This window comes from Dermacentor variabilis, chromosome 10 (genome assembly GCF_050947875.1).
Source record: "Dermacentor variabilis isolate Ectoservices chromosome 10, ASM5094787v1, whole genome shotgun sequence".
Classification (NCBI taxonomy): Eukaryota; Metazoa; Arthropoda; class Arachnida; order Ixodida; family Ixodidae; genus Dermacentor; species Dermacentor variabilis.
The window spans coordinates 41,775,366-41,801,667 of record NC_134577.1 but is presented as its reverse complement, the minus strand read 5'-3'; the positions used below and the strand labels follow the sequence as shown (position 1 = coordinate 41,801,667).

Sequence of the window (26,302 nt, the reverse complement as noted above, 5' to 3'; positions counted from 1 at the left end):
TGGAAAGACCATGCACAGATAGCTGCTCAAGCTTCGGCGCCACAAGTAGGTTACGAATACTCGGGACCCTGTTGCTTGCAGTTGCATAAGGACGGGAAAGCATGTGTCAATATATCTGCAGGAGGAACAGGTCCTGCACTTGTGTCGCAGAAACAGTGAGTAGCGAGACGTTGATGGTCGGAGCGTAGATTTTCTTTCTTGTTTGCGTTAGCAAACATGCGATACAAACGAACACTGAAAACACGTTAGGAACAACACTGCGTCTGAGGACGAATGATAAACGAAACGGGGAACAACCTATGCGGGATGCGAGCGATAACACGAATCGCGAAGTTTCAACTATAATCGGCGCCCAACTTAACAATTCCGTAAGACATATCCGTCGAGAAAACTGCACTGCGCTTGCCATCTGTGACTCCGCGCTTGGAAACATAGTTCCTGAGGATACGGATATTGAAATAAGTTCGCCTCCGCTGAGACGCAACGTAAACCAGAGAACGTTGATTGGCCGCTGCATTTGCGCAAGTTCCCATCGAGTTGTACAGCTTGGTTTGTTTCCCACTGCGTTCTGAGGTAAGTTGTCACCGGCTATACATAGGTTGCTCGTGAAGTCACGGACGCAGCTTCTCACCGTGCTGGTCCTCCAACATGGCTGCTAGTGTGTCATACTCACTGCCACGGGTCATGGCCGCGGGTAATCTGCTCCGAATGTCACACACACGCGATCGGACCGCGCTGCTGGCGTCTGTACCGGAAGCGCGGCAGAACCATCGCGCGGGACGCCAACAGACACGGCTTCTCAGCATGCTGGTCCTCGAACATGGCGCCTATGATGACGTCAGTGCAAATCACATGTACTGTATTTCAGATAGTCGTCTGTATGCAGCTTTAACTTTCCCACGTGTACTTGAACGCCTCACAAACCTGCACACATGCGCGTAAACAGGCTGCATGAACACTCAAAACCGCTGCTTGAAGGAATCTGAGGGACCGCTGCGATTGAAGGATTCATGTCCATAAGCACAAAGGATTCGTAACAAAGGATGCGCGTGCGTTCGTGTGTGCGCGCACACAGAAAATTACGAGAAGCGCTTACTTAATTGAAAATAAGACTAATTGGATTAAGAAAGAGCGATGCTCTTCCGGTAGGACTACGTGTGCTGCTACACAAAGGCCTGATTAAACAATTACTGGGAATACGGAACAGCCTCTCTTGGCCTCGTTTGCTGGAACGCCGAGTCGCCCAAGATCCCCGTCTCGAAGCACAAGCACCCCTTTAAGACGCGAGCGTTCACGTTCTCGCGCTTTTAAGGGGCCACGAAAGAGATCTCACCAGGCGAGCGATACCCTGCCGGCCGCCGGCGCGGTCCTTTTCCCGCTATCGTGACATACAGATAGAGAGCGGCGTTCTTTACTCTCGGCAAACACGCCGCACGCCGGGTCGTGATAGTGCGTGCTCGCATGCGCATCTGGGAAAAAGTCGAACCGCGTTCACCTGCGGCAAGAGGCGAGTTCCAGAAACGAGGCGTTGCCATCGCCACTTCTCGCCGACTTCATCAAAGGTAACCGATCGTTTTCAAGTACTTCAGTATAGTCGTATTACACATCCCTTCGAGAGGCATCCTATGTGACAATACTCGTAAGAGATAGATTTCAGAACTACTCGCTGCACTGATGCCACAAGGGCGGCGCTCCATATTGCAATATTCTGGCGCTGCAATGGAGGCTATGAGTCATGCTCTAGTGCTCAAGGTTGCACTTGACACTGCACATGAGGCTACGCCTGCGATTGCATTTGAGACTTAAAACGAGGCTACGCATGAGAATACACGTGAACGTGCACTTGAAGCTTCACTCGAAAATTCACTTCAAACTGCACATGAAACTGCACCCTGAGACTGCACATGCGACTGTACTTGAGACGTCACAAGAGATTGCACATGAGGATACCCGTGGGAACACTAGTGAGCCTACCCAGGAGACTGTACTCGAGAGATTACACGTGATACAGTGCTTGAGCTTTGGCCTCAAATCTTGCTTGAGACTGAGGACACGGCGATCTGACGCTGACTGACACGCGACGCGGCCATCGCCATGAACGAGATTCTGTTCGGCTGAGGAGAGCTGTCGCTTCCGCTTCGTCACCAAATGCTAATGAGACCTAGCATGGCTAGCTGGCGGACTGTGTTTGCAACATTTCGTGAAACTGCTGTTTTCGAGACCGGCTTTTGGCAGCTTTTCGGTAAACCGACTCGAACTAAAGAGAGTGGCGTGGTCCGCTCAGCTGAAGGAATGACTCAACTGTATTTCTGTAACTGAGCTCCAAAATGAGGGTTACGCCGGGAAGCATGGCACATTTTTTTGTTTGATCTGGCCTATACGTCCAGTTCCGCTGGCGTCGCCAATCAATGCGTGTCGAAAAAGGATACAAATTGGTCAATAAAAAAGAAAAAAAAGCCTAAAGAAAATAGCGCTTTAGGAGCGCGTTGAAGCGGGTGGTGGTGGTAAGAACTTGATTGACACTCTGCTCAGTTATCATCTGGCAGGCCCCCGAGTCCTAGAATGGCCCAGTTTTTCACCTTGGGATAGAATGTTGCAATTCGGAATGACAAAAGTCAAAATCTCACTACTTATCATTCGGCTTTGTGCACTCCAGTTGCTAGGCTAAGGGGCGCACATTCAGTGAACAACGTGGTCCATTTGGGCTCTGTATCCTTCGTTCCTTTACAAAACTCGAAAGTTTACGTTTGCAATGGTAACTTGTGATGAGGGCGACTGCTGAGGCAGGACATGTTCATAGCTCGAGTATCTGTGCTGCAGATTTAGCGGAGCACTAATCTTTGTTTTGTTTTGCAAAGTGTGTTCATGTAGAAGTGCAAGCAGGGACCTCATGCAGTGCTTTGCACGTTTGTGCAACCTTTTGCAACGATATATCAATTTGCTATCACTCAAGCTCTAAAGCCCAGAAATGTATGTTGTTCTATGTCCGCTGCAGTTAAGCAGTGAGCTGAAGTTTCTTATGAGCTGAGCTTTGCTATTATTATTATTATTATTGTTATTATTATTATTATTATTATTATTATTATTATCGCATGTTCCGCAACGAGATGCGGTGAGGCCTGGCGATGTGTGTACGTTCCTAATCTGTTTAACAATCTACCAGAGGGCATTTTAACAGCAACTTCGGAAATATCACTGAAAAAGATGACCGTGCTCTGTAGGTTAAACATGTTCCATATTCACATTTGCTTTGCCTTCTTATCTCATGTAACATTTATGTGGAAATTGTTTCAACGATTCGAATTCTTGCATTTTGTGTTGTCTGCTTTGTTCATTTTATGTAAGCTTGAACTCTAGGTACTGCTGTAATAAATTTGTGCAGCCGAATGAAATGTCGCCCGCTTTATGTAACAGGGTCATTTTTTTTCTTTGATATGTGATTGTTTTTCTATTTCAATGTATTACCTTGTCAATTCTGCAGGGCTATGTCCCACAAGCCCTTGTAGACTTAGACAGGCCTGTTACATATATATATATATATATATATATATATATATATATATGAAGCCTACCTACACTTGAATAAGGAAGAGATGGAAACGTGGAAGTTGAAAGGGGGAAATGAAGAATGAGATGACAGATCGCGAAGCGTAAAGTAAAACAATTACACTTATTAAAGTAGTGCAGCACGAAGATAAAAAAACTAGTCATAAGGGGATAATGCCCACAAAGATTCAGAAGCCGCCGCAATTAATGCGTCACATTAAATCAATCAGTAAATCAACCGATGGTATATGCGAGCATATATCAACAAGGTTCATGTTCGACGATTCTGCATTTCAGAGTGTGTTTTATGTTCCTGATAATGTTTTCTATGTATTGCATAATTTATCTATTATATACAGTTACGCATCTGTAATAATGTAACTGCGTAATCATGCGTTACCTTGCACCCCCCCCCTCCCCCATCTTATGAATATTTCGCTTCTTTAATTCGTGCTCATGGAAGATACCGTACAGGTGTGTAGTCCAGCCTCTTGGTTGTGGGGTCCGACCTTTATGTGTCTGTTTGTTGTGTAGTTGGCAAACTAGGATTCATCGATTGGTTTATTTAAAAAAAATAAGTCAAACGCTTTGTCTGTTAAAAAGTGACCGGCACGCATCTCCCACCCAGGAGGATGCACCATCGCGGCAGATGGAGCCTCGTCACCCAAATCACTTGCCTGACGTTAGCGGCCTCAGGGTTGTTCTCGGCTGGAGTCACAGGAACGGTGGTCTCTTCAACAGAACAGGACGTCCATTATGAAAACGTCGAGTACGCCGTGACGGATGACACTACCGCTTACAATCGTCACCGCCAGGGCGGTGCGTCCATCACCACCCACGCGATGACGTCACTGGTTGCGTCATGGTTCAGGCCTCGAGCGAACTCAAAAGACGCGCCCGACGGAAGCGAGCGCGGAAACCGGAAGTACAGCGAGGCCCCTACCAGTGATCACCGCCAGGGCGGCGGGTCACTCGCCACTCACGCGATGGCGTCACCGGCTGCGCCATTGCTCAGGCCTCTAGTGCGCAACGAGAGCGATGGAGCACTTCCGTGTGCTAGGTGGATTTGCTTACGCCACATATCCAAAAGTGAGTTTATGAAGCTATGAAATTAATTAACTGTGAAGTCGCAGAAGCGGAAGCGAGTGGTAAATCAGCGGCTGTGGCGCTTTGGTTGGAGGAAGGAAAATGCCAGTTTAGTCCTAGGCGCGTACTATTTTGACGTACTGTGAGTTCATTTGACCTCAGAGGAGTAGAAAGCATGGAAACTAATTTGGAACCATTTCTACGTAGCGTTCTTGAAAGCCGAGCTGTGCCTTGTGGGCCTTTGAGCCCTGCTAAATTCAAATCAAGTTAATTGATTGAGACAACAGAGTTCAATGTCTGGAAGGGAGACAGCGAAAAATGGGCGCAAACGGGAAAGAGCGGTTTCACAGCATTGTGTGTCTTATATGTATATGTATGTCTGAGTTATGTCTATTCGCAACCTTTAAGAATGCACCCTCTAATGCAGCTATTGCAATGACTCAATGAATGAGTGATCCAGTGAAAAGTATTTTAACGTTGTAAATAGGTGTGAAAACTATATCGAGTCTCTTTCAGGCGTTAGCAGTAACTTTAGTAGTGGCTCACTAGGTGCACATAACAAATGAGATATACATATAATGTTTTAAGACACCCGTGGTATGTCAGATAAGCGTACTACAGATGCGGGGGGAGGGGGCTTTTTTCCTGCTTCTAAATACTATACGTGATCACTTTTAAGATTTACGGAAGAAAATATCTGTGACAGATAGCATAATTCTTCTCCTTGAGCGGTATTATTCGACGAGGCGGAGATAAATAGCACAATCAATTGAAACACATATTCAACTAACGAACGATAATTCACTAAAAAACTGCTTAATTATTTACTTTATTGCACGTATTGTAACTTGCGAATTGTACCCGGTGAGCTTGCAAGACGTATCTGCCCGAAATTAATGGCAAAGATTACACCAGTTTTGAGATATTTCCTTAAGTGTGGGACGAAATACACGGGTGTTCCAGTTACTTTTGTGCTTCAACGCATAAAAGAGCGTTTTGTAAAAAAGTAAGTGGAACAACAGCGAATTTTTACGGCCAGCTTGACGACACATATCTCCAAACTGGGGTTATGCTGGGGTTATGCCTCGTAAGCTCGCCGGCTACAACTCGTAAGTTGCAATATATGCCATAGAGTAATTACTTAAGAATTAGTGAATTTTAATTTGTTGAATACATGTCTCGATTTGTGGTGTAAGTAATGTCCGCGTCTTCGAGTGATCCAGCTCAAGGACAAGAATTATGTTATCTGCAACAGGATATCTTTAAAAATTCAATGAAACTTTAAAAAAAGGGAAAAGATCAGCCCGCATAAGAACAAGATAGCCGAGCCCTTAAAACACACGAGCAAACGTTTGGTGTGCTTGCGTTGGCAATGCCATCTGCAGGGTTGCGATATGGTTAACTGTACTGTTTGACGTACCTTCACCAGATGGAGCCACGATCACAAGACTGCGCAAATGCATGTACGGCAGTCATGACCCGCATAACAGTGCGCGATGCGATATGAATGCTGTAGTATCAAAATTTCTTTTTTTTAAGGAAATGAGCGGCGTAGTAGCTCCACAGCTATTGAACTTCGCTATCATTAAAGTCTGACCAGGACACCATAGCGTTGCGGTACAGCACTCGGCTGTTGCTTGAGTGGTCCCACGTTCGAATCCTCGGGACTGTTGCCTCATGTTTAGACATTCAGACACTCTATCGGGAAACGACAATGCGCGCTGATCACACTGTACCGCTTAACTATTTATCAGCACCTTCCTGCGCACGCTCCCGCCGCTCCCCGTTCACACTAGCAAAACGCGCACTCCACAAGAGTTTTACTCCTATTTCGGCGTCATTGCTGCCATGAGGACGGCGGCGGAGAAATGCAGGGCACGTTTAACTTGAGCATGCGCACTAAACCGCAGGTAGTGAGGCTTTAGACACCTTTACAACAGAGCGACTTAGGTAAAAAAAAAATATCCACAGTTCACTTGTGGAGTGACTTCATCGAGAGAATTTGCTCCATGTACTGTTAGGTGCCCGAAGAGCAGCCGGTATGCAAGGCCCATTTGCTCGAGAAAGCCACACAGCGTGTTTTTGTGATCTGCCTCCCACGCCCGAGGGGGACCACGTGGCCGTAATAGCGCCGTCCGACAGCCGCCCGCGCGTGCCGGTAGCAGCTCGGGAGTTCATCCATGCAGCGGTGCCTTGAAAGCACGGCATTGCAAGAGCAAGGGCTTGAGGAGTCGACATTTGAGCTCATTTTCGGCAGTCGTCCGTAGCGGTGAAACCGAGGCGCACGGGCAACGGCGAGATTATGGCTCTCTCAGAGTGGGCATAAATAATTTACTATGGCTATAGTTCTTGCGCGGCACAGTGAGATAGCCTGTACAAGAGTACATCCTTTGACCACGCAGAGCGTATACGCGGAGTTTTGTGGACCGCCCGAAAGGGGTTGCTGATTGCGTCTTTAGTTAATCGTGGCAGTTTGGGTGCACATGACAGCGCTTTCGCGCGAAGTCCACCACCCTCACTTGAGTCAGTAAATGGGAAAGTCGGAGACGTCGTGCCAGTGCTCGCTTAACAGTTCTGCGAAGCGTTCGTGAGGAATAACGCTGCATTGCGCGACGCGCTTTTTGGTGCATCGCAGAGTTCGTGGCGGTGCGATCGTTGCACGTCCAAGCGTCGGCACTGGGCAGAGCTGTCTTGGGAACCGTTTTCCTCGCGACCAGCCTGCTCGTCATGGCCTCCCTGTTCGCCTTAGTGTGGTGCTTTTGCCGCAGTTGCAGGGGCGCCAAGAAAGAGGTATGGCAATGTACATTTTTTCTCAGAACGATATAGCATACTGGGTGCTCTTGTTCGCCTGTTAATGCGTTACCGTTAGGAGTGTCGAAGTGGAAACGAGTGTCTTTGTGTGAAGTGTAGAAAGCGAGTCGCGTGACATATATATATAGTGCAACAGACGTTGGTCTGTTCGGTACCTCCGTCAGTTGCACCTCGCTCAGGATGTGTATCGAGTGACTTCCTGAATAAGATATTGCACTGCGGTGAACGCGGCTTAAATCACGAATTCTGGACTACAAAGAGTCGCGAAGTAATGCTAACGCATTTTCCTCGCGTTTACCGCTAAATCGACGCAGATTTTTTTTTTTTTGTACACAAGGGAGCAATCTTGTAACTGTTCGGAAAGCGCTTGCTCTTGCGTGATTGGCCAGAATTGTGCTTTCGTCATCGAAAGCGCCGTTATTGGGGTTATTCCACTGCAGCAATACCGAATTTGTCGTTGTAGGCAGCGCGGCTACAGTTTAACGACACGTTCACACCGATACACCGCGCAAGCAGCCGCGCGATTGTCGCGGCAGAATGGGCGCGTTCAGATCGAATCTCTGGTGGCGCGCGACGAAATGCTCTTTGGCCACCGGATAACTCTCATGTGATGCGCTGAAATTCGCCAGGGTGCTTCTCGCAGGTTTGTTCCGAATTCGTGGTTACTGCAAGAGTATTTTGTGTGTGTCCAAGGCCCCATAAGGGTGCTGCTTCTACATTTACCCATTTACATTTTTGTGGATAACCGTTGCTCTTGCGCAAAAAATGGTAATGTAACATAAATAATGACAATTACCCTCCTCCTCCCCGGTGCTGTAGGGATAATGTAATGCCAGGCCAACTATTTTAATTAGTCGGAATAAAACTTGCAGCAATCACCACTCTGTAACTGTGCCGAATCACCACTCTGTAACTGTAACTGTCACATCATCTGTAATAAGACGTCTGGCGCTGCAGCTACGGCGTCTGTCTGGCGACTATACATATCTAGCAGTTTTTTGTGGGCCAATTCCGAAGATGGCGCAGTATAAAAATATGAATAGATCCCAAAGATTGCGTTGTCTAACACGAATGTGGAGCGCTCAGCGATTGAAACACGACACTCGGAGCACGTGGCTGCCGGAACTTCTAGAAAAAATTGTCGACGTCGACGCTCCGCTCCTGCGGCAAGAGTAGACGTCGTCCCTTGTCGAAAGGGTTGAAGAGCGAACGGAGAGCGCGTATGAAAGACGGCGATAGCGAAGAGAGCGCGAGGAGGAAAATGGAGGAGGAGGGTATGGCGAAAGCCTGAGAAGAAAAGCGCCGTGCCGCGCACGACGGGCTTTGCGGTGACTACAGCTACTAGATGGTTACGAGATGGCGCCAGAGTAGCGCGCGTCGTCTGTATGGAAACAAAGCGCTGCATGAGCGGAGGTCTGTCTGCGGCGACTGCTGTGAATCGCTCTCACGGGTCGCGATTAGCGAAGCAGTCGCGCCAGCTAATATATCGCGTAATAAAAACACGTACAGAGCTACGCTCAAATTTCGCATTAGGGAATATCGTAATTGTCCGTGAATTTTCTTCGTCACCGCTGCGCTATGGGGACACCGAGCTGATGTATTTTTGTACCACATGAAGGCGAGAGCCTTTGTGGCGCAAGGTGACTGCATTCAGCCCCTCAGCATTGAACACACCGCTCCTATACACCGACGTGACCCGCTACCCACAGAGACGTTCCCTATGTCTAGTCGCACTAGATAGTACAGGCATTCTGAGGGCTTTGGCCATGCTCAACACTGTGGAGAGTGGCACGGCGGAAGAGGCTGCTATCGCCCTAGCCATCCTACACGCTTCAACCATACCGGCACCGGATGGCCCCATCACAGTGGTCACTGATTCACAGACCGCCTGCAGGACTTTGGCACAGGGAGGGTGACACCCTACCCACACCGCATTCTTACATCATTACATCCCACAACGTTATACAGGGCGCGTATCGTCTAGACACCTGGACACGCCTCTCTCCATGGTGATGAACGCGCTAATGCGGCAGCCCGTGAGCTCGCTAACTGGGCGTCATTGGAAAAGCTGTCCAACCCAGACGACACACCGACAGAACCACTGAACTGCACTGAAGCTCTATAACATTACAGAGGTAGCAGAAGACACTTCCCCCCACCACACAATTCCTTTAACCGAGAAGATGCCGTCGCGTTGCGACAGCTTCAAACTAATTCATTTCCCTGCCTCTTTTATCTTCATCTCTTCCACCTCACACAATATCCCTGGTACTGTCCCTACTGTGGAGCAAAGCCCACAGTATATAATTGCAGCTAAGAGTGCCCACACCCTCCGGGTTACTCCCCTTTCCGTCACCTTCACCTTCCTCCTGGGAGACTGCGCTGACCAGCTTAGACCCGCAAAGGCAGCGACGGCTGATCCGGCGGGCACGCGGAGCGGCGCGAGCCAATGGGGCCCCGAACTAAGGGCTCCACCCTACGAGGAAGGCACCCCATCTCATTACAAATAAATTCTCTCTCTCTGTCTCCCTATCTCTCTTTCTCTCTCTCTCTCTCTCTCTCTCGGCGATCTCCCAGCGTTTTAGCGGTGGTGCAAAAAAATCAAGGCCATTCCCCCCTGCGAAGGTGGATGGTCAGCGGAGCTGTAAACATCGTGGTAATAGAACTTGTGGTAAAGACATTGTTAGGTAATTCAGTGTCACTTAGTAACGACGGTCACAGTGACTTTGTGGTCGTTATGATATAGACTGATCGGCATACTCGCGGCTGCTGAGACATTCCTTGATAATGTCACATCGATGCCCGTACGCCGCTGGGTGGTCAGTTGGGCCGGATCGGTGTGGCGTAGCAAGCGATATGTGTGCCACACGAAATGTGTAAACTACTCCCTTTTCGGTCCCAACACATGCACATTGAAATCACCGACAACGACCACGGGGGTGGTGTCATCGCAACTAACCCACGCAATGTGAGTAGCCACGAACCTTACGAGGCTATGAGCCATTGGATTTTTTGCTTGCTTACGGGGGGAGGGGGGAGGGGGGGAATGATTGGGTGCTTACATCCGCTGTAAAAAGCGCCGGCCGCCACGCGTTCAGAATATCGCGTTTCAATCGTAGAGCTCTGTACATTGTTCCTGCAAATTTGAGTAATGTCGTTGCTACATCCACATTCTACATGATTTCTACAGGATTCGATGGATGTATCATCGATGCTATACCCAGAGTAATGCGAAACATAACCAAAGAACGGGAGCTCGAGCGGCTCTTCCCTTAAATTAAGGTAAAAAGTACCGCTTTCTCATCAAACTATAAGATTGTAGCGATCGTATAGTCGTCATGACCTCGTTGTAGCGGTCGTCGACTTTGTCGGCGTCATCATGCGTCATCATCATTGTCATCGCGCCGTGGTCTGGTCGCTGTCGTCGCACAAACAATGCTAACCTTGTGATGATCATGATGACGACGATGCATCGTCATCAATGCGCCGAGTCGCACAATTTGGGAGTCCGATTGTCGAAACGAATGCCAGCCTCAGAATTCTTTCCAAGTGCCTTGCGATCTCACCTGCCGCAATTCGTGAATCGCAGTATGTGTCCAATATGGATTACTTATAAAGTTACTTAGTTAAATATTGACTACTAATGAATCATGAATTCTAATTTCTCGTTGAAGTAATGCCTGCCTCTTCGAGTTAGTCAGCTAGTGGAGCAGAAGTGCCGTAGGCAATTATCGTGAAAGGTACCCGAGATTTCCGAAGAAAGAACACCGTATATATGCTGCGCTCTTCGCAACTTTGATTACAACATTAAAGAATCATATAAACACGAAAATATAGATGCGACCATTAAACACTACGCCCATTCCATTCAGTCTCCTTCAAGAAACTGCCATGTTTCATGAGTAATTCCTTCATCCAGATATGACTCTGCCAGATAATGACTGAATGCAATCGAAGTGCTAAAATGAGTCCATAGCCATGCTGCAAACAATACGGCGGCATCAAAATGCACTGCGTTTTGATGATCACGTGTGTTGTAATTCATCCGGGCATCGCGCAATGCGAACCAGAGGAGCTTGGCAACAGCGCTGTGGCGCGTGCGAAGCGTTTCGAGAATTACATGTGTGTAATTCGTCATCACATTTCTTTTCACGCTATATAACGACTTGCCGCGATCGGACAGAGCCACGTAAGTTTTGTCCCCAAATTTACCACACGTGCTGTGCCGTACCGGTAGCCTAGTGGGCAACATGTTCAGATCGCACCCATAACGGTGGTGGTTCGATAGGATGCGCCTGCATGCCGAAACAAAAACTGCTATCACGCGCGCATTTCTGCACCTATGAGGGAGCTTACCTCAGACAAGTGAAACCAACGTTCATGCGATGGAACGACGATGAAGCAGTCTAGTTGTGAGTAAGACCAACACCAACAACATCAGCCACGCCGACGTTAGGGGACACCACGCTGTTCACGCAAGGACGCAGTGTTCTGGAAAGCGCCTAGCAGGCACAGGCCATTAGCATGTGTAATACACAGAGAATAAACAAACAAGCAGGTTGTGTCAGTAACGCTCCCCATTTCTTGTTTATTTTAAAGATGCTTTTTTCCCGCAGGCGTGCACGTTTCCCTTCACCGCAGGTCTTGATCTTCGTTAGGAAAATTTTGCGCCGATCCACGTGGTGCCCACCTCCTCGAGGTTTCTTGAGCTGGTCGGACGTGTTGCGGCCTGGAGAATTACAGGTTTTCGTTCTCATCAGTAGCCACAACCGCTGCCGCCTCCGCAGCCGCTGCAGCAGCAGCTTCTGCCTCTTTCTTCTGGATTTCGTCCTTGAGGCTCTGCAATCGTGTCAGCAGCGTCTCGTACTGCGCTGTCTTGGTCACGTTCATCAGCGCGTCCCTCAGCGTCGTGCCGGTCTGATGGAGTCGCGCGTTCACTGTCTCCTCGTACTTGTTGTACGACTCGATGAACGACTCGAGGATGACCTTCCTCAAGGCCGGCGGGCACTGGGCGTCCTCCCTGAGAGCCGCGTCCACTTGGTCGCACACGGCCACCCGGATCGTCTCGTGCTGGATGTAGACGTTGTAGCACTCCGCGTCACCCGGCGCCTTTTCCTGAGCGTACGCGTCGTAGTACGGGTTGTCGCTCAGCAGAGACTGGATCGAGACGAGCGTGCTCGAGAGCGAGTGGGCTGGGCTCCAGTTGCACGGGCCGCCTCCCGTGCCCAGGGTGGACACGCATACCTTGCCGTTGATGTAGAGGTGTATGTGAAATCGCAGTCTCCCGCCGTCCGTGTTCAGGAAGCGTAAGCGGGGCGGGCGCAGCGGGTAATCTTGAGGGAACTTGAGCAAGAACTGGAAGAATCCGCCTTCGTACGGTGAGCCCGGCGCTCCCAGCATGAGGACGTGGACCTTGGTGATGTCGTCTTCGTCGGGCGATATGAAGAGCCTCGCCGGCGGCTGCGCGTTGAACTCGGCGATGTCCTTCTTGACCCTGACCAAGCACTGCGGGGTCGGCACCTCGTGCTGGTATTCCAGCGGGTCCCAGTTGGCAGTTATCATTGTGGCGTATTGAAAGATTTCTTTAAGGGCGGGGGCGAAGCAGATCGGCGAGTTTTTTCTTTTTGGGGGGGTGGGGGGGGGGAGCGAAACCGGATCCCGGCCCTTCGGACGTCCGACGGTGAAGCGCAGTGTGCGAGCTGCTTCACTTCGTCTACGACGTCAGCGGTCACGTGCCTATCCCCAGCGCGAACCTCGTGTCGAAAGACCTCGAAGAATGTCGCAGGATCAAGGAAGGTTTGTTCTGTCAAGCCACAAATTAAGAAGCCTCGGAAGCAACCTCGATTGTTTACGTGTGAGTCGTGAGCATTACCAAAATGTGAAAGCAAATGGTCAGTTTATCAGAGCCGCACGCGCACGGAAATTGAAAGAAGACGAAGAACACCAAGAAAGATTCTTGATTGGACATCTTCTCTTCGGATGCCATATGCTATACCGATCTTTTTAGCCGAATTTATGGCAGTGGTGCTGGGATTACGCAAATTAGGACCATCATTTACGTCAGCCGTGATAATCACTGATTCATTATCATTGTGCTCATCCCTTGCTGCTTCTGGTGATTCTCGCGTAATGAGGACGTTTCATTCATTGGTACCTGGATACTTGAGAAACGTGATTTTAGTTTGCGTGCCTAACCACAAAGCACTAATTATAAATGAAATTGCAGATTCTCTAGCCAAGACAACGACGAGTGGCCCGATTTTCCCTTATACCCTTTGACTGCTCGTGTCACTGCTGCTAGATTTCGTAGGAGTGTCATTACGCAGGCAGTATAAGGGTCCGCAATTACGAGCTCTGTGGATTACTGACATCTTCTACACCCTTGGCACAGAAATTTTTGCCAAACACGAGAAATTGAAGTGTCCACCACGAAGTTGTGCTGCCGTATAGGTACGTTCAACTTCTATCTACACATGTGTGGTCTGGTCCCCTCACAATTATGCTCATTATGTGCTGAACCGGAGACAATAGGCCATTTCTTGTCGTCTTCCAGGCGTTTTTCGGTTATATTGACGTAATTTATCTGCGCCTGTGATCCTATCTTTCACAGAAATGTTTGCTTGGCAATCCAAAATTACGTAATTCAAACCAATCGATTACCGCAGTAGACTGCTCTTCCCCCTCCCCACTATCTTTTATTTATTTATTTTCATGCACGGTTTTCTTCTGATTGCTTTTTTTTCACACACACAAAAATTTTACTTTTTGAGCTTTAACGTTCAAATGGTCCAGAACTAACTCTCCCACTTTTAGAGTCTCGCGCGCATGATGGCTAATAACGTTTACGCCACGCCTCAGGAATTTCGACTATTTATACGCGCATCGTCTTCTGATAAGAGGCTATCTTTTCATCTTAACGCTGGAAGTATCCGATTAAAACATGACGGTGTCCCAGATATTTTTTGTACTGCCTGGGTCATAAATTTGACGCCATTGCTTTCCCAAAACATGGTACAGTTCGGAAGCCGAAGTGACGAGTCTCTCAGATGGCACCTTGATAACAAAAGGGGCGGCGGCGTTGGGTTATATCAACCCAGGAGTAAAGTTATCCGTACTAATGACTTCATAGCTATCAAACCATCTGTTGTATCCCTAACCATTTCATATTATAATGTACTCATTTCTGTGGTTTATCGACCTCCCAGTGGGTTCCGTGCCAACGTACATTTTCTTGAACGACTGCTTGATTTCGCAGACAGCACCCATCCACGAGTAACAGTGCAAGGAGACTTTAGCATTACCTTGCTCGTCCATGCTAAATGTGCTGAAGAGTTTCTGGATGTTCTCCACGCGCATTGCTGTGAACACATTTTAGTTCTGCCAATAATGCTTTAAGAAAATTCGAGCAGCCTTTTGGACTTGCGTGTCAAATACTACAACACATAAGTCATTGTGGGAGGTGTTCTTTAGTGAGAATTGATCGACCACCTACTTACCTTTCTATATATATATATTTGTTTTTGTCAAGAACTTCATTTGAAAGTAAACCAAACACATAACCTCTTTAATCTCTCTGAGTTGTTGATGATGGCAGCATTTCTACATTTTATGTATCGATAGCGAATGCAAGCATTGATGATGAGTATTCAAAATAAGGTTACAACACTTTGCTTTAAACAATTCCATGATGCTTTTCTTTAGGTAAATCCATCCCCTGTAAACCACCTATAAAGAAAGGGGTCAGACAAGGAGACACAAGCTCTGCAATGTCATTCACTGCGTGCTTGGAAGAAGTATTCAAGCTATTAAACTGGAAAGGTTTAGGAGCAAGGATCGACGGCGAATACCTCAGCAACCTTCGGTTTGCCGATGACATTGTTCTGCAACACTGCAGACGAGTTACAACAAATGATTGAGGACCTTAACAGGGAGAGTGTAAGAGTGGGATTGAAGATTAATATAAAGAAGACAAAGATAATGATGAATAACCGGGCAAGGGAACAAGAGACCAGAATCGCAAGTCAGCCTCTAGAGTCTGTGAAGGAGTACGTTTACCTAGGTCAACTAATCACACGGAACCCTGACCATGCGAAGAAAATTCACAGAAGAATAAAATGGGTTGGATTGGCATACCGCAGACATCGTGAGCTCCTGACTGGAAACTTACCGTTATCATTGAAAAGGAAGGTATACAATCAGTGCATTTTACCGGTGCTGACATATGGGGCAGAGACTTGGAGACTGACACAGAAGCTTGAGAACAAGTTAAGGACCGCGCAAAGAGCAATGGAACGAAGAATGCTAGGCATAACTTTAAGAAACAGAAAGAGAGCGTCTTGGATCAGAGAGCAAATGGGTATAGACTATATTCTAATTGACATTAAGCGAAAAAAATGGCTCTGGGCAGCATGTAATGGGCAGATTAGATAACCGTTGGACCATTAGGGTGACAGAATGGGCACCAACAGAAGGGAAGCGCAGTTCAACCTCGGTTTTCGCGCTGCAAAGTGCGGGCAACACCGTACATCCAATGAGCCCTTTCTTTGTTCGCGTCTTTTAGCGCAAATACCATTTGGCTACGAATGAGCTCTCTATAGTACATTTGTTATATCGGTAATTCAGTGACCGATTATAGGCGCGAAGTGATTGACAACCACACGTGTTCACACTGAGTACTTTCTTCCCCCTCTCCTGTCTTTCTTTACATCCCTTAAGCCACTCCCCCATGTAGGGTAGCAAACCGGACATGCGTCTGGTCGACCTCCCTACCTTTCCTTCCTTCTTTTCCTGTTCCTCTTCCACATGAAGGAAACAGACTTTGAAGTCGAGTCACACTTACGATCGTTCGCTTTAACGCTGTTCGCGAGGCGCTAAGTTTTTTTTTTTTTGAAGTTCTTTCTGCGTCATGGAATTGCTGAATATAGAAAGGCTTTCAATTCGCAGGATAATCCACTGGCAACACGGACGCCGCCGCCTGCGTACACTGCACCCAAAGGCGGGTCGTTCGGAGGAATGCACAGTGTACTGATCGACCCACCGCCCCCTTACGGCAGCGTCATCGACTCGACAGCCGCTTCAGTTCACTGCATCGGAACAAGGCAGCCGAACGGCTCTGTTCCTTCGCAGGGAGCAGACCAGCCGCCTGCGTACGATGCCTCCATGTCGTCGTCTGCTCCACCGCAGACGGCCTCCGAAATTCCTCGCTTATGACTGTCTCATGACGATAGTGATGTTTGCGCGCGGATTTTCTATCCACAATGGCACACGGTGGACTCGTAGACTTACGTAATCCCGTATTATCAAACGATCCTCGACTCGAAAGCTCGTCCTCCGCCCCACCGAGTGGAGCAATGCGCCACCCCTAGACCGATGAAGGAACTACGCTTCTTGAGAATCGCCGTGTATGATCATATACCGCAGTAACCATTTTCATCGAGGGATGGCGCTGCTATCTCTATTTTCTTGAGTCGTGGCAGAACGTTGGCTGCAGGAACGTTCTGGCATACGGGAGTTAAAGTTACAGAATGTAAAGTGAAGGCTCGTCAACTCTTAGGGTGAGCACGTGAGCGCATGGCCTCGCTCCACCAAGCGCCGGTGCAAACATAGCCGCCACCCATCGAAGGAAGCAAACCCGCGGTGGTGCACTGGCGCCTAGAGACGTGAAAGTTACTAGTCTAGTCTAGTAGTCTAGACCTAGTCTGTAGTAACGTTGAGAGCAGTCGCTTCGTGTCGTCTGTAAAACTGCTCGGGCGCGCCAGAGATGTGTACCACCATCACACACTAAGAAACGTTTACACCCTTTGGAGTGTATATTTGCCACAAAGCAATAAGCGTCATCTGTCTTGCCCGCATTTCCTTTCTTGAAAACGCTGCGCTCGTCACTTTCCTGTCGGGAATGCTATATCATGCTGATAACGCGCATGCCGTTCGTTACTGAAAAGTACCGGGCTCGCCGCGTTAAAGAAAGGAAATGCCGACAAGACAGATGACGATTATCGTTGTGGGGCAAATATACCCCCCCCCCCCCCAAAGGGTGCAACTGCTTTTACAGTGCAGTGGGTGGACAGTTGGGCTAGTTCCTGCATCGGCAATAAAGCGTCGCCATTTTCCTGGCAGCCAGCAGAAAAGTCAAAATATTTTGAATATTTGGCTCTATCGTTTCAACCTACACGGTAACAAAATACGGTTAATCGATTATATGCAGAAATAAATTGTGGTTTTTGCCTTGTTTCTATTTTCGCAACCGATATTTGCGTTTCGTCGTTTCAGTTGTTGCGCCAACGGACGGCTCTGTCTCTGCTATCGCTTCGGCTGCCGTTCTGTTTGTCTGCTCCTGCCACTTTCAATGCACCTGCAAGTTTTGTTCTTGTGCTCTGCGGTTAAAGATTTACTTTCTGTGCCCGCGAATCTTCCGGCAATGTCGAAAAACCGAGGAAAGGGCACAAGGCATGCAGCGCGGCTGTGTGGTGTAACAACTTTGGGAGGAACAGCAGCGCGAAATTTTCCGCTTCTCAGCGAACGAGAGGTAAGCACACCTTTTCAGTACTCTTTATAAAGGGAATGAGCGCTATCCTTATCAAAACATCTATAGGACTTCATAATAGTGGCTAGCCGGGCTTGTAGGTGCGAACACATTCTTTAGCAAACAGCGCGAATAACGGGACACAGAAAAGAGACACACGACACAGCCGCTGGCTTCCAACAAGTATGCTTATTGCGCAAGCGTAGAATAAATAGGCAGCTAGCTCCTGGTACAGCTAGCGGAAGACATGTTAGCGGAAATGCACCAAAGAAAGGAGACACCCGAAACCGAGATCGACAATTCGAAGACGGCTGTCATTCCCCATGGGCACGAGGTGCCCCACAGATTGAAAACGGCTGCGGGGAGGGCGGGTGTTTCGGTTGTTTTTTCAGCCCCAGGCAAGCTGAACACCTTGTGCAGAAGGGTCAACCAAGACAACCCGCACAAAAAAAGGTTGCGACAAGAAGCATCAGGAGCCCCTCACCAGCTGCATCACAGCGCTCGTCCGTGTCTCTTCTTGTGTCGTCTGTTTGGCGCTTTAGTACTTCTGTAACATGCACCAACTAGCCCAACAAAAATTTCTGGTGGAGCATCACAGGAGTCGTTCGCGAAATACCCGTGAAGTGCGGGGGGGGGGGGGGGGGGGGACACACGGGACGTTGCCTCAATGATCGCCTCCGGGAGCACGCCAACAACATAAAACAAAATTACGGCAGCAATCTTGCTCTGCATTGCAAGCTGTGTAAATGCATCCCCTATTTTAGAAAAAGTCACTTTCATCCAAAAACACGCTGACCAGCGCACGCGGGAAATTATCTAAGCATTTGCCATCGCCCAACGTGGTCCTCCACGCCTAAGTTCACCATCCATCCCGTTATTAGACAAGGAAATCGCGTATCCGTAAGCTTAACCGATCTCCGCCCACATGCAATCTCGAGTCATTCTTTTCGTGTTTTCAAGCCATTTATGTTTTTACTATTACTTCTCTGCCTATATATTCTACACTCGCTCAATAAACATACTTGTTGGAAGTCAACCCTTGTGTCGTGCGTCTCTTTTTTGTGTCCCGTTATTCGCGCTGTTTGCTGACAAATTTATAGGACATCTTTATAAGCATCTATTTATTTATAAGCAATTTATAAGCATCTTTCGCGGTTTCATTCCAGTGAACATCGTTTTGGTCTGCCGCGGCGCATTTTTCCGCAGTGTTGTTAGAAACCCAAGCTACCTGTTGACATTTGCTCATGAGCCGATCAATGCTAGCTGACGCGCAGATAGAAATTTCGCTTCATTATATGTTAGCGGTTGGTCTTGATTTTTTTTGCCAGCAATATAAAGAACTTGCAATTTTATTTACGCACGAACTTTCCGCTGACCAGTTTCTTGTGGTCAAACTGGGGTCCATCGGGAAAATTATTGCAAGCGGATACGCCTCGCAAACTCACCGGCTACAATTCGTAAATTACAATGCGTGCTGTAGAGTAATTAAATATGAAGTCAATTAGCCAACTTTCGGTAAATAGTTGAACATGAGTTTCCATTTCTCGTGCCAGTAAAGTCCGCCTGTTCGAATAACGCAGCTCAAGGACACCAATTATGCTATCTAGCTGCCACAGGTGATATTTAAGAAAAATTCCATAAAACGTTTAAAAAATGATCACCCTATATTTATCTTACACGAGTGAGGCTTCTGTGAGGAAGCCGACACGTAAATTCCTTTGACAAAGCTTTCGTCAGCGTCTTCGACGGTACTGCGACGTTCGTGCTCAATCATTCCTGTGTGGTGCCGTTTTGGAGGAAGGTATAACGCCGGACAGCTAGAATTTGCCAAGAGAAAAAGCTGTGCTTAGATTAGGGGATGCTCAAACTGGGAACTGTCCGAATCGAATGCGAACGCTCTAACAATGCAGGCTTAAAATGTCGAATCGAAGGTCGAACGTTTTCTCTTTCTTTAGTTCTTAGAACAACAAAAACAAGCATGGAAATATAGGGTGGCATGCACAAATCTAATTTCCTCCTTTCAGTACACGCATTGCCGTCAGGTTGCCTGCTGGACATGGCGCTTTGTAAGCTAACAGACAACGACGGGTCACAACAGTCCGGCGTCGGCTTGCAACATGCAGTTGAAGCGGTTGGTGGACCAGAAATTCGACGCTTGTAAAGGTTGAAAATTTCCAAATTTTTGAGAGTAAACGCGGCGCTTTCTGCCGAGATAACAGCGAAAGCAACACACGGTAAATTGTTCTTAATATTTTTTAATAATAATAATATTTGGGGTTTTACGTGCCAAAACCACTTTCTGATTATGAGGCACGCCGTAGTGGAGGACTCCGGAAATTTTGACCAGCTGGGGTTCTTTAACGTGCACCTAAATCTAAGCACACGGGTGTTTTCGCATTTCGCCCCCATAGAAATGCCGCCGCCGTGGCCGGGATTCGATCCCGCGACCTCGTGCTCAGCAGCCCAACACCATAGCCACTGAGCAACCACGGCGGGCTTCTTATTATTTTTTGTTAGGTTGGAACTATAGCAACGACGTTTTTAAAGTTCGAAGGAACAATATACAGGGCGTTTCAGAAAAGGCGTTCCAAAGTTACTTCAATAGAAGAAAGATGCGATGGCTAACCAATTGCCTCAAGTTTTACTTTACAGCAGTGACGCACACATTTAATTACTCGCCCAACTAATTAGGCAGATAATTATGTACATTAGACTAATCTTTCAATCGTATTTCCTTGGGGACGGAATGACAAAAAACGTTCGTGTATCGTGCATCGGGTGTATGTTAAAGAACCCCAGGTGGCCACTAAGATATGCTTCATGTCAGATCGTGGTGCTTGCACGTCAAACAGTAGAATTTAATAATTTTTTTATTTTAGATCTTGAGCTGAAAGAGTTAGCAGATTGATCCTAATGCAAGACTTGAAACCCGTCATCTGATGAAATCGCAACTGATTTAGGAGACACGAGAAGTTGACGTTGTTAATTTCAGTAGCGTTAATAATTTCTGACCAATTTCATGCAGGAAACCGAAACTGAATCTGCTGAAGAGTGCAAATGCCATACTATTAGCAGACTCTCCAGGGTGGAGTGCGTGCTGGCGCGTCGCCGTCGGGCATCGCATAAAGCGGGCGTCCGTATCAAGAGGCGATCACGCTCGCTTCATGCTCGCCCGATGGTGAGGCGTTTGAGAAAAATGTTCGTAACATTGAATTTCGTTAAATCAAGGTTTGCCTGTATAGAGAAAACAACAACAAATAAATGGATATAGCAACATCTAAAGTAAAGAAAAGGTAACTTCTGACACAGAGGATACACGTACATAAAAAAAAGAAAATAAGGAAAATCATGAAAGAATAAAACACAGTAGAATAAAAAAAGGCAAGCTTAAGCTTACGTAGTAAAATTTCAAAAGTCATTGCCCTTGACGAGAAGAGGTGGCAAGGGAAAGAAATGTGTTATTCAGGGATGCAAAAGAAGAAATAGCAAGCACAGACTTTGTTTTGGTAGCAATGCGACACGTAGGCATGGGAAAAAAGAGACTATGTAGAAGCTACTATTATTCGGAGCTTTATCTTTTCAAGCTCATTTTTCTGAATTCGTTAACTGTGCGCATAAACACCCGATCCTTGGCTCATCCCCCATAGTGGGTGGGAGCCATGTTAGGAAGGTTAATCATCATCAACATCACCATCAAACGCAGGGCTTAATGTGATAACCTGTAGTGAAATGAAACTATAAAACGCTTCGTTTCACCGTGCCGTATGATTTTATTACAAAGGAAACACCTTCAGATGGGCTGGGCCTTAGTGCCTTTAGGCCTTATTCACACAGTCGTCATCATCCGCGTTTCGTAATCGTCACGGACGGGACAGGGCAGATGACGACCGGGAATTGGGCCTTGCTCTTCAGGTGAATTTCTCCCTTGGGTCGTTGGCACTGAGTTTCTGCCACAGAAAATTGAGATGCCATAGTCAGTTTTCTGTGTGACATAAAGAGGCTGTCATGTCAATTATATTCGTATTCTATTCTAGCGAGCATTAACAGTGGGTATATAATCTGTTCTTTATTCTATTTATCAATATTCACTTTACAATACCTCAACACACCACGATACTTCGTTAAGTTTACATTATATGTATGTTCCCTCACTGCTACTATTCCTGAAGTATTTTCTTTTTCTAACCTTTCTTTCATTTTTGCCATCTTCTACCGGCCGATCCGTGGCTTACCCTCCGTAGTGGGTTCTACCATTTCACTTGAAACCGACGAACGAACCAATCAGATTCAAGGAATCGATATCGGCGATCAGTTGAGGTCAGAAGGAGCAGCAGTTGCGGCAGAACCTCAATGCGAGCAGAGCGCAACGCAATGGGACGTTGCCGGTTTACTCTTTTGTATTTGTCGTTTGCGATCAGCTTATGTAGCACCGAGAGTCTGCGCACCGCCGGTCAGGTGCACCTGCTAGTAGCCATACACAGGAACGTCCCGGAACAGGACTTCTTCCTCGAGAACCTGCAGCGGTTCCTGACTCTAGCCTCCCGGCAGCTGCGCGAGGTGACAGGGCGCGCGTGGATAGACAGCGTGACGGTACAGGTGCCCAGTTCCTGGCGCCGCCGACGGTACTACGGGGAGCTGGACGCCGACTTCTACCAGGTCGCCCAGGTGCGCGTGGTGCCGTCCGAGGACAACGTGAAGCCGCGCATGGAAGTCGTGCAGCCTCTGCCTTGCGGGATGCCCGGCGAAATGCTTATCGTTCCGGACGCCGCCATCATGCACCGACAGCATACCCGGCCCGTCTCCACGGCGCCCGACAGCCTTGCTCCCGAGCACGAGTTCGTGCATCTTTGGCCACGGTTCCGTTACGGAATATTTGACGAGATCGGTATTCCAGGCAGCAGGCGTTTTCCGATGGCGGTGACCGACAACGACACGGTGTTTCCGGTGAGCCTGTCGAAGGGCCTGGCGGGCGTGCTGTCCCTACCCGACGGGACCAGATGCGCGGTGACGCCGACGGGCATGGTTCGGCCTGATTGCCACTTGTTCCTCGAGCTCAACAGCAGACAGACGCTGATGAGCGTACTGCGGATGCCTTACGCGGCGGCGAACAACCCGCTCACGGCCAGGTACCTTCCGACGCAGCACAACGTCCTCTGTCAGCGGAGAAGTACGTCGGAGGTCATCTACGCTCACGAAGACTTTACCTTAAACCGAGAGTGGAACCGCCCGCCGAACGAGCCCCGTTTCCGGTTCGTGCGGCCGCGGGAGAACGCCACCACTCGCGTCGTGCTCCTACTGGACGCCTCGGAAGGGATGTGCCGTGCAGGCTGGATGCGTCAGCTGCACCGGTCTGTGTCCCGCTTCATCCAGTCTCGGCTGCCGGACGGCACGCAGCTTGCGCTGATGGCGCTCGCCGGAGGCGAGGCTCACATCCTCGCCAACCTGACACAGCTTGAGGCGCGCTCCAGGAGGGCTCTCAGACTTCTCGTTCCTTATGGCTGCGGCCGGCCGGGTGTGCATGCAGTCAGAGGACTCGAACGCGCCGTCCAGCTCCTGAAAGGCGCCCACATTGCGGGCGCCATCGCGGTGCTTGTCACGCACGAAGCGGCGTTGGGAGGGAAGAATGAAACTGCAGCCGGACCCTGGGACACGGGATTGATCGTTAGCACGGTGGCGCTGGGTTCGCGCGCCGACCCGGCGTTGGAGCTGCTCGCCGCCAGAATGGGCGGCATGAGTTTCTGGGTTCCCGGCGACGGGGACGCTTACGCCAGTCTCCTGGACGATGCCCTTGCCGACGCGGCGCAACAGCTTACCCAGCCCGACCACCGGGAGGTCATCGTGCGCCGGGAGGAGCTACGGGTGCGCGGCGAGCGCCAGGTCTCCTTCGTCGTCGACGCCGCGCTGGGCGCGGACAGCCGCGTGGCGATCGTGGGGAGCGCGGTCGAGTTCCTCGCCGTGCGCATTCGCGACCCGGACGACGAGTTGTACCACGAGGCGAGTGCCGAGTGCACCAAGGACGTGCTGCGGACGCAGTCCGTGGTCTTCTCTTTCCCGTCAATGAAACCTGGCCGATGGACGGTGCAAGTGTCGCCTATCGGCGGCGGTGGCCGAGGCGACACGACGACATCCAGCGTGACGCTGTTGGTGACGTCACGCGGCGTGCGGGACAAGTCGGCGGTACAGCTACGCGCGCAGGCGTCGGCGTCGTGGGTCACTTACCCAGCGGTCGCCAGCCTGCACGCGCGCCTCTCCAGAGGGAACAACGTGGTCCTCGGAGCCTCGGTGTGGGCCTCGGTGAGCCGGCCCCGCCGGAGACACGTCGTCATCACTCTTTACGACGACGGCATTGGCGCGGACACGAGCGCCGGCGACGGCATCTACTCGGCCTTCTTCACTGACCACTCGGGCGCGGGGCGGTACCATCTGGCGGTACGCGCTGCGGGCGACGAGAGCAACGCTCGCGCCACGCTGCCTCACGTCTGCCGCAGCTCGCTCGCCGACCTGGCGCGAAAGCCACAGAACCTGATGGTGCTGCCCAAGAAGGCGTACCGCTTGATCGACCTGGCCGAGGACACCAGCGCCCAGGACGAGTGGGAGTCCCAGGCTCCCCAGGCAGGCGAGCCTTGTGCCATGTTCGAGCGGTATGTGGACGCGGGCTCCTTCCAGCTGGTCGGCTACCGCGAGCGCAGTCCCATCGGTCCAGGCGCCATCTCCGACCTGCTGGTCGAAGCGTCCACGGTGCGGGGTCCGCGGTGGATGCTGGAGCTCTCGTGGACGGCCATGGGCTCGCACTTGGACGCCGGCGTCGTGGAGCACGTGGAGCTGCGCTGCAGTCGACGTGGGAGCGAGCTGGAGGAGAACTTCCGGCGCGCCGTTCAGATCCAGGAGTCGGACCTGCTGCGGGGCAGCCTGAAGCCGCTGGCAGCGCGGAAGCAACACCGCGTCGCCGTGCAGGTACCAGCCCGCCTGTTTCCTCCGGACGGTGGTGCCTTCACCTTGTACCTGGCAGTGCGCACCCAGGACGTGCAAGGTCGCGAGTCGCCGCTGTCCAACGTGGCGAGAGCTACGCACCCCGGCATACGGCCGCCGCAAAGCCGACCGAGCGCGGACAAGCAGAAGCCGGGAAATACAGCGAGGCCCATTGTTCTGCGACCGAGACCCAACTTCGGTCAATCCGATCGCCTTTATTAGAAGTTCTATGGCGAAAGACGTGGAACACTTACTTGCATGGTTCCCAGATTCGATAAAACTTTATCGTTTCTTTTTCTTCTTTCTTTGTCCAGATTTCTGCTGAGGCCTGTATTATGGCCGTTTGTCACTGGGGTACCATGTCGGCCAGCGCAGCGCCGAACAATAGCAAAGACAATTTTGTTAGCTCTAAACTCAAACAAACAAACAAACAAACAAACAAACAAACAAACAAACAAGAAAAGCATACAAACACAAACGAAGAAGCAAGCAAGGGAGCAAAGCAAAGCGAAGCGAAGCAAAGCAAGAACAAGCAATGCAAACAAGCAAGTAAACACACAACGCATGCTTTTGTAATTATCATCGTTAATGCGATTAACATTCAAGGGGTGTTATTGAGGGTACGTTGACTGTTCGAGCACATATTCCGTGACCCAAGTGACCCAAGAGCGGTGTAAAGATGCTAGATAGATGGAGACAAAGTGAATTCAAGTTTCCAAATGTAGGCTCAGAATAATAATCGCTTTAAATTCGTGTGCCGCTGGATTGAAAATGCGACAGAATTCTTGCTGATGATGTCGTTGGCTTCGGGTTGTGAAAGAGAATTTGCGTTTCTCCTGACTCTCAGTTTCTCGGCCAATGGCCCACATGGGAAATACGTTTGTCGCTCCAATAAGCGAGGTCGTATGCTCCAGTCGCTGCGCTGTTGGCGGCCCTTGATCAGAACGACCGTTTAGAAAGAGTGAGTGTGTGTTAACTGTCAGTTATTTTGTTTTATTGGGTTAAACTATTTGATTTTGTTTCCTCGAAGAGACGGCTCAAATAAGTTTTATGTCTTGTCAGGACACAATGAATCATTTACCATCACAAAGACAAAATGGGGTTATCATATGACAAAAGTTGAGCGGTTCGGATGAGAACAGGGGACGAAGCAATTGAAGACTTTTTATTTCTCGGTAAGATGTCGTGCAGAATTCTCCGATCCAAGAGCAGCAGCGAGTGAAAGAATGAGTACATTTTTGCCGCTCAACTAGTTAATTTAACACTTCCACGTATAGAAAATATTACTATTTTCATACGATATTACCTAATATAGTTAAGAGGAAGCTTTAGCTCGAGTGCTCCTACCTAAACACATGTAAAAGGAGA

General features: G+C 49.2%; 2 protein-coding genes and 1 pseudogene across 2 annotated transcripts; 2 read left to right on the top strand and 1 right to left on the bottom strand.

Annotated features, from left to right (window-relative positions):
- Window positions 1-1,390: 1,390 nt before the first annotated feature.
- Window positions 1,391-17,690, top strand: LOC142560402 (uncharacterized). Its single transcript, XM_075672478.1, has 4 exons — window positions 1,391-1,562; window positions 4,175-4,635; window positions 7,268-7,422; window positions 16,387-17,690. The coding sequence occupies exons 1-4, from the start codon at window positions 1,462-1,464 to the stop codon at window positions 16,651-16,653; spliced, it is 984 nt and encodes a 327-aa protein (XP_075528593.1). The 5' UTR covers window positions 1,391-1,461; the 3' UTR covers window positions 16,654-17,690.
- Window positions 12,181-13,014, bottom strand: LOC142559809 (ubiquitin-conjugating enzyme E2 Z pseudogene; annotated as a pseudogene).
- A 4,116-nt stretch (window positions 17,691-21,806) lies between the features above and the next one.
- On the top strand, window positions 21,807-25,235 carry LOC142559504 (calcium-activated chloride channel regulator 1-like). The gene has a single exon (XM_075671093.1). It carries the CDS (start codon window positions 22,316-22,318, stop codon window positions 25,154-25,156), a length of 2,841 nt encoding a protein of 946 aa, XP_075527208.1. The 5' UTR covers window positions 21,807-22,315; the 3' UTR covers window positions 25,157-25,235.
- Window positions 25,236-26,302: the final 1,067 nt, after the last annotated feature.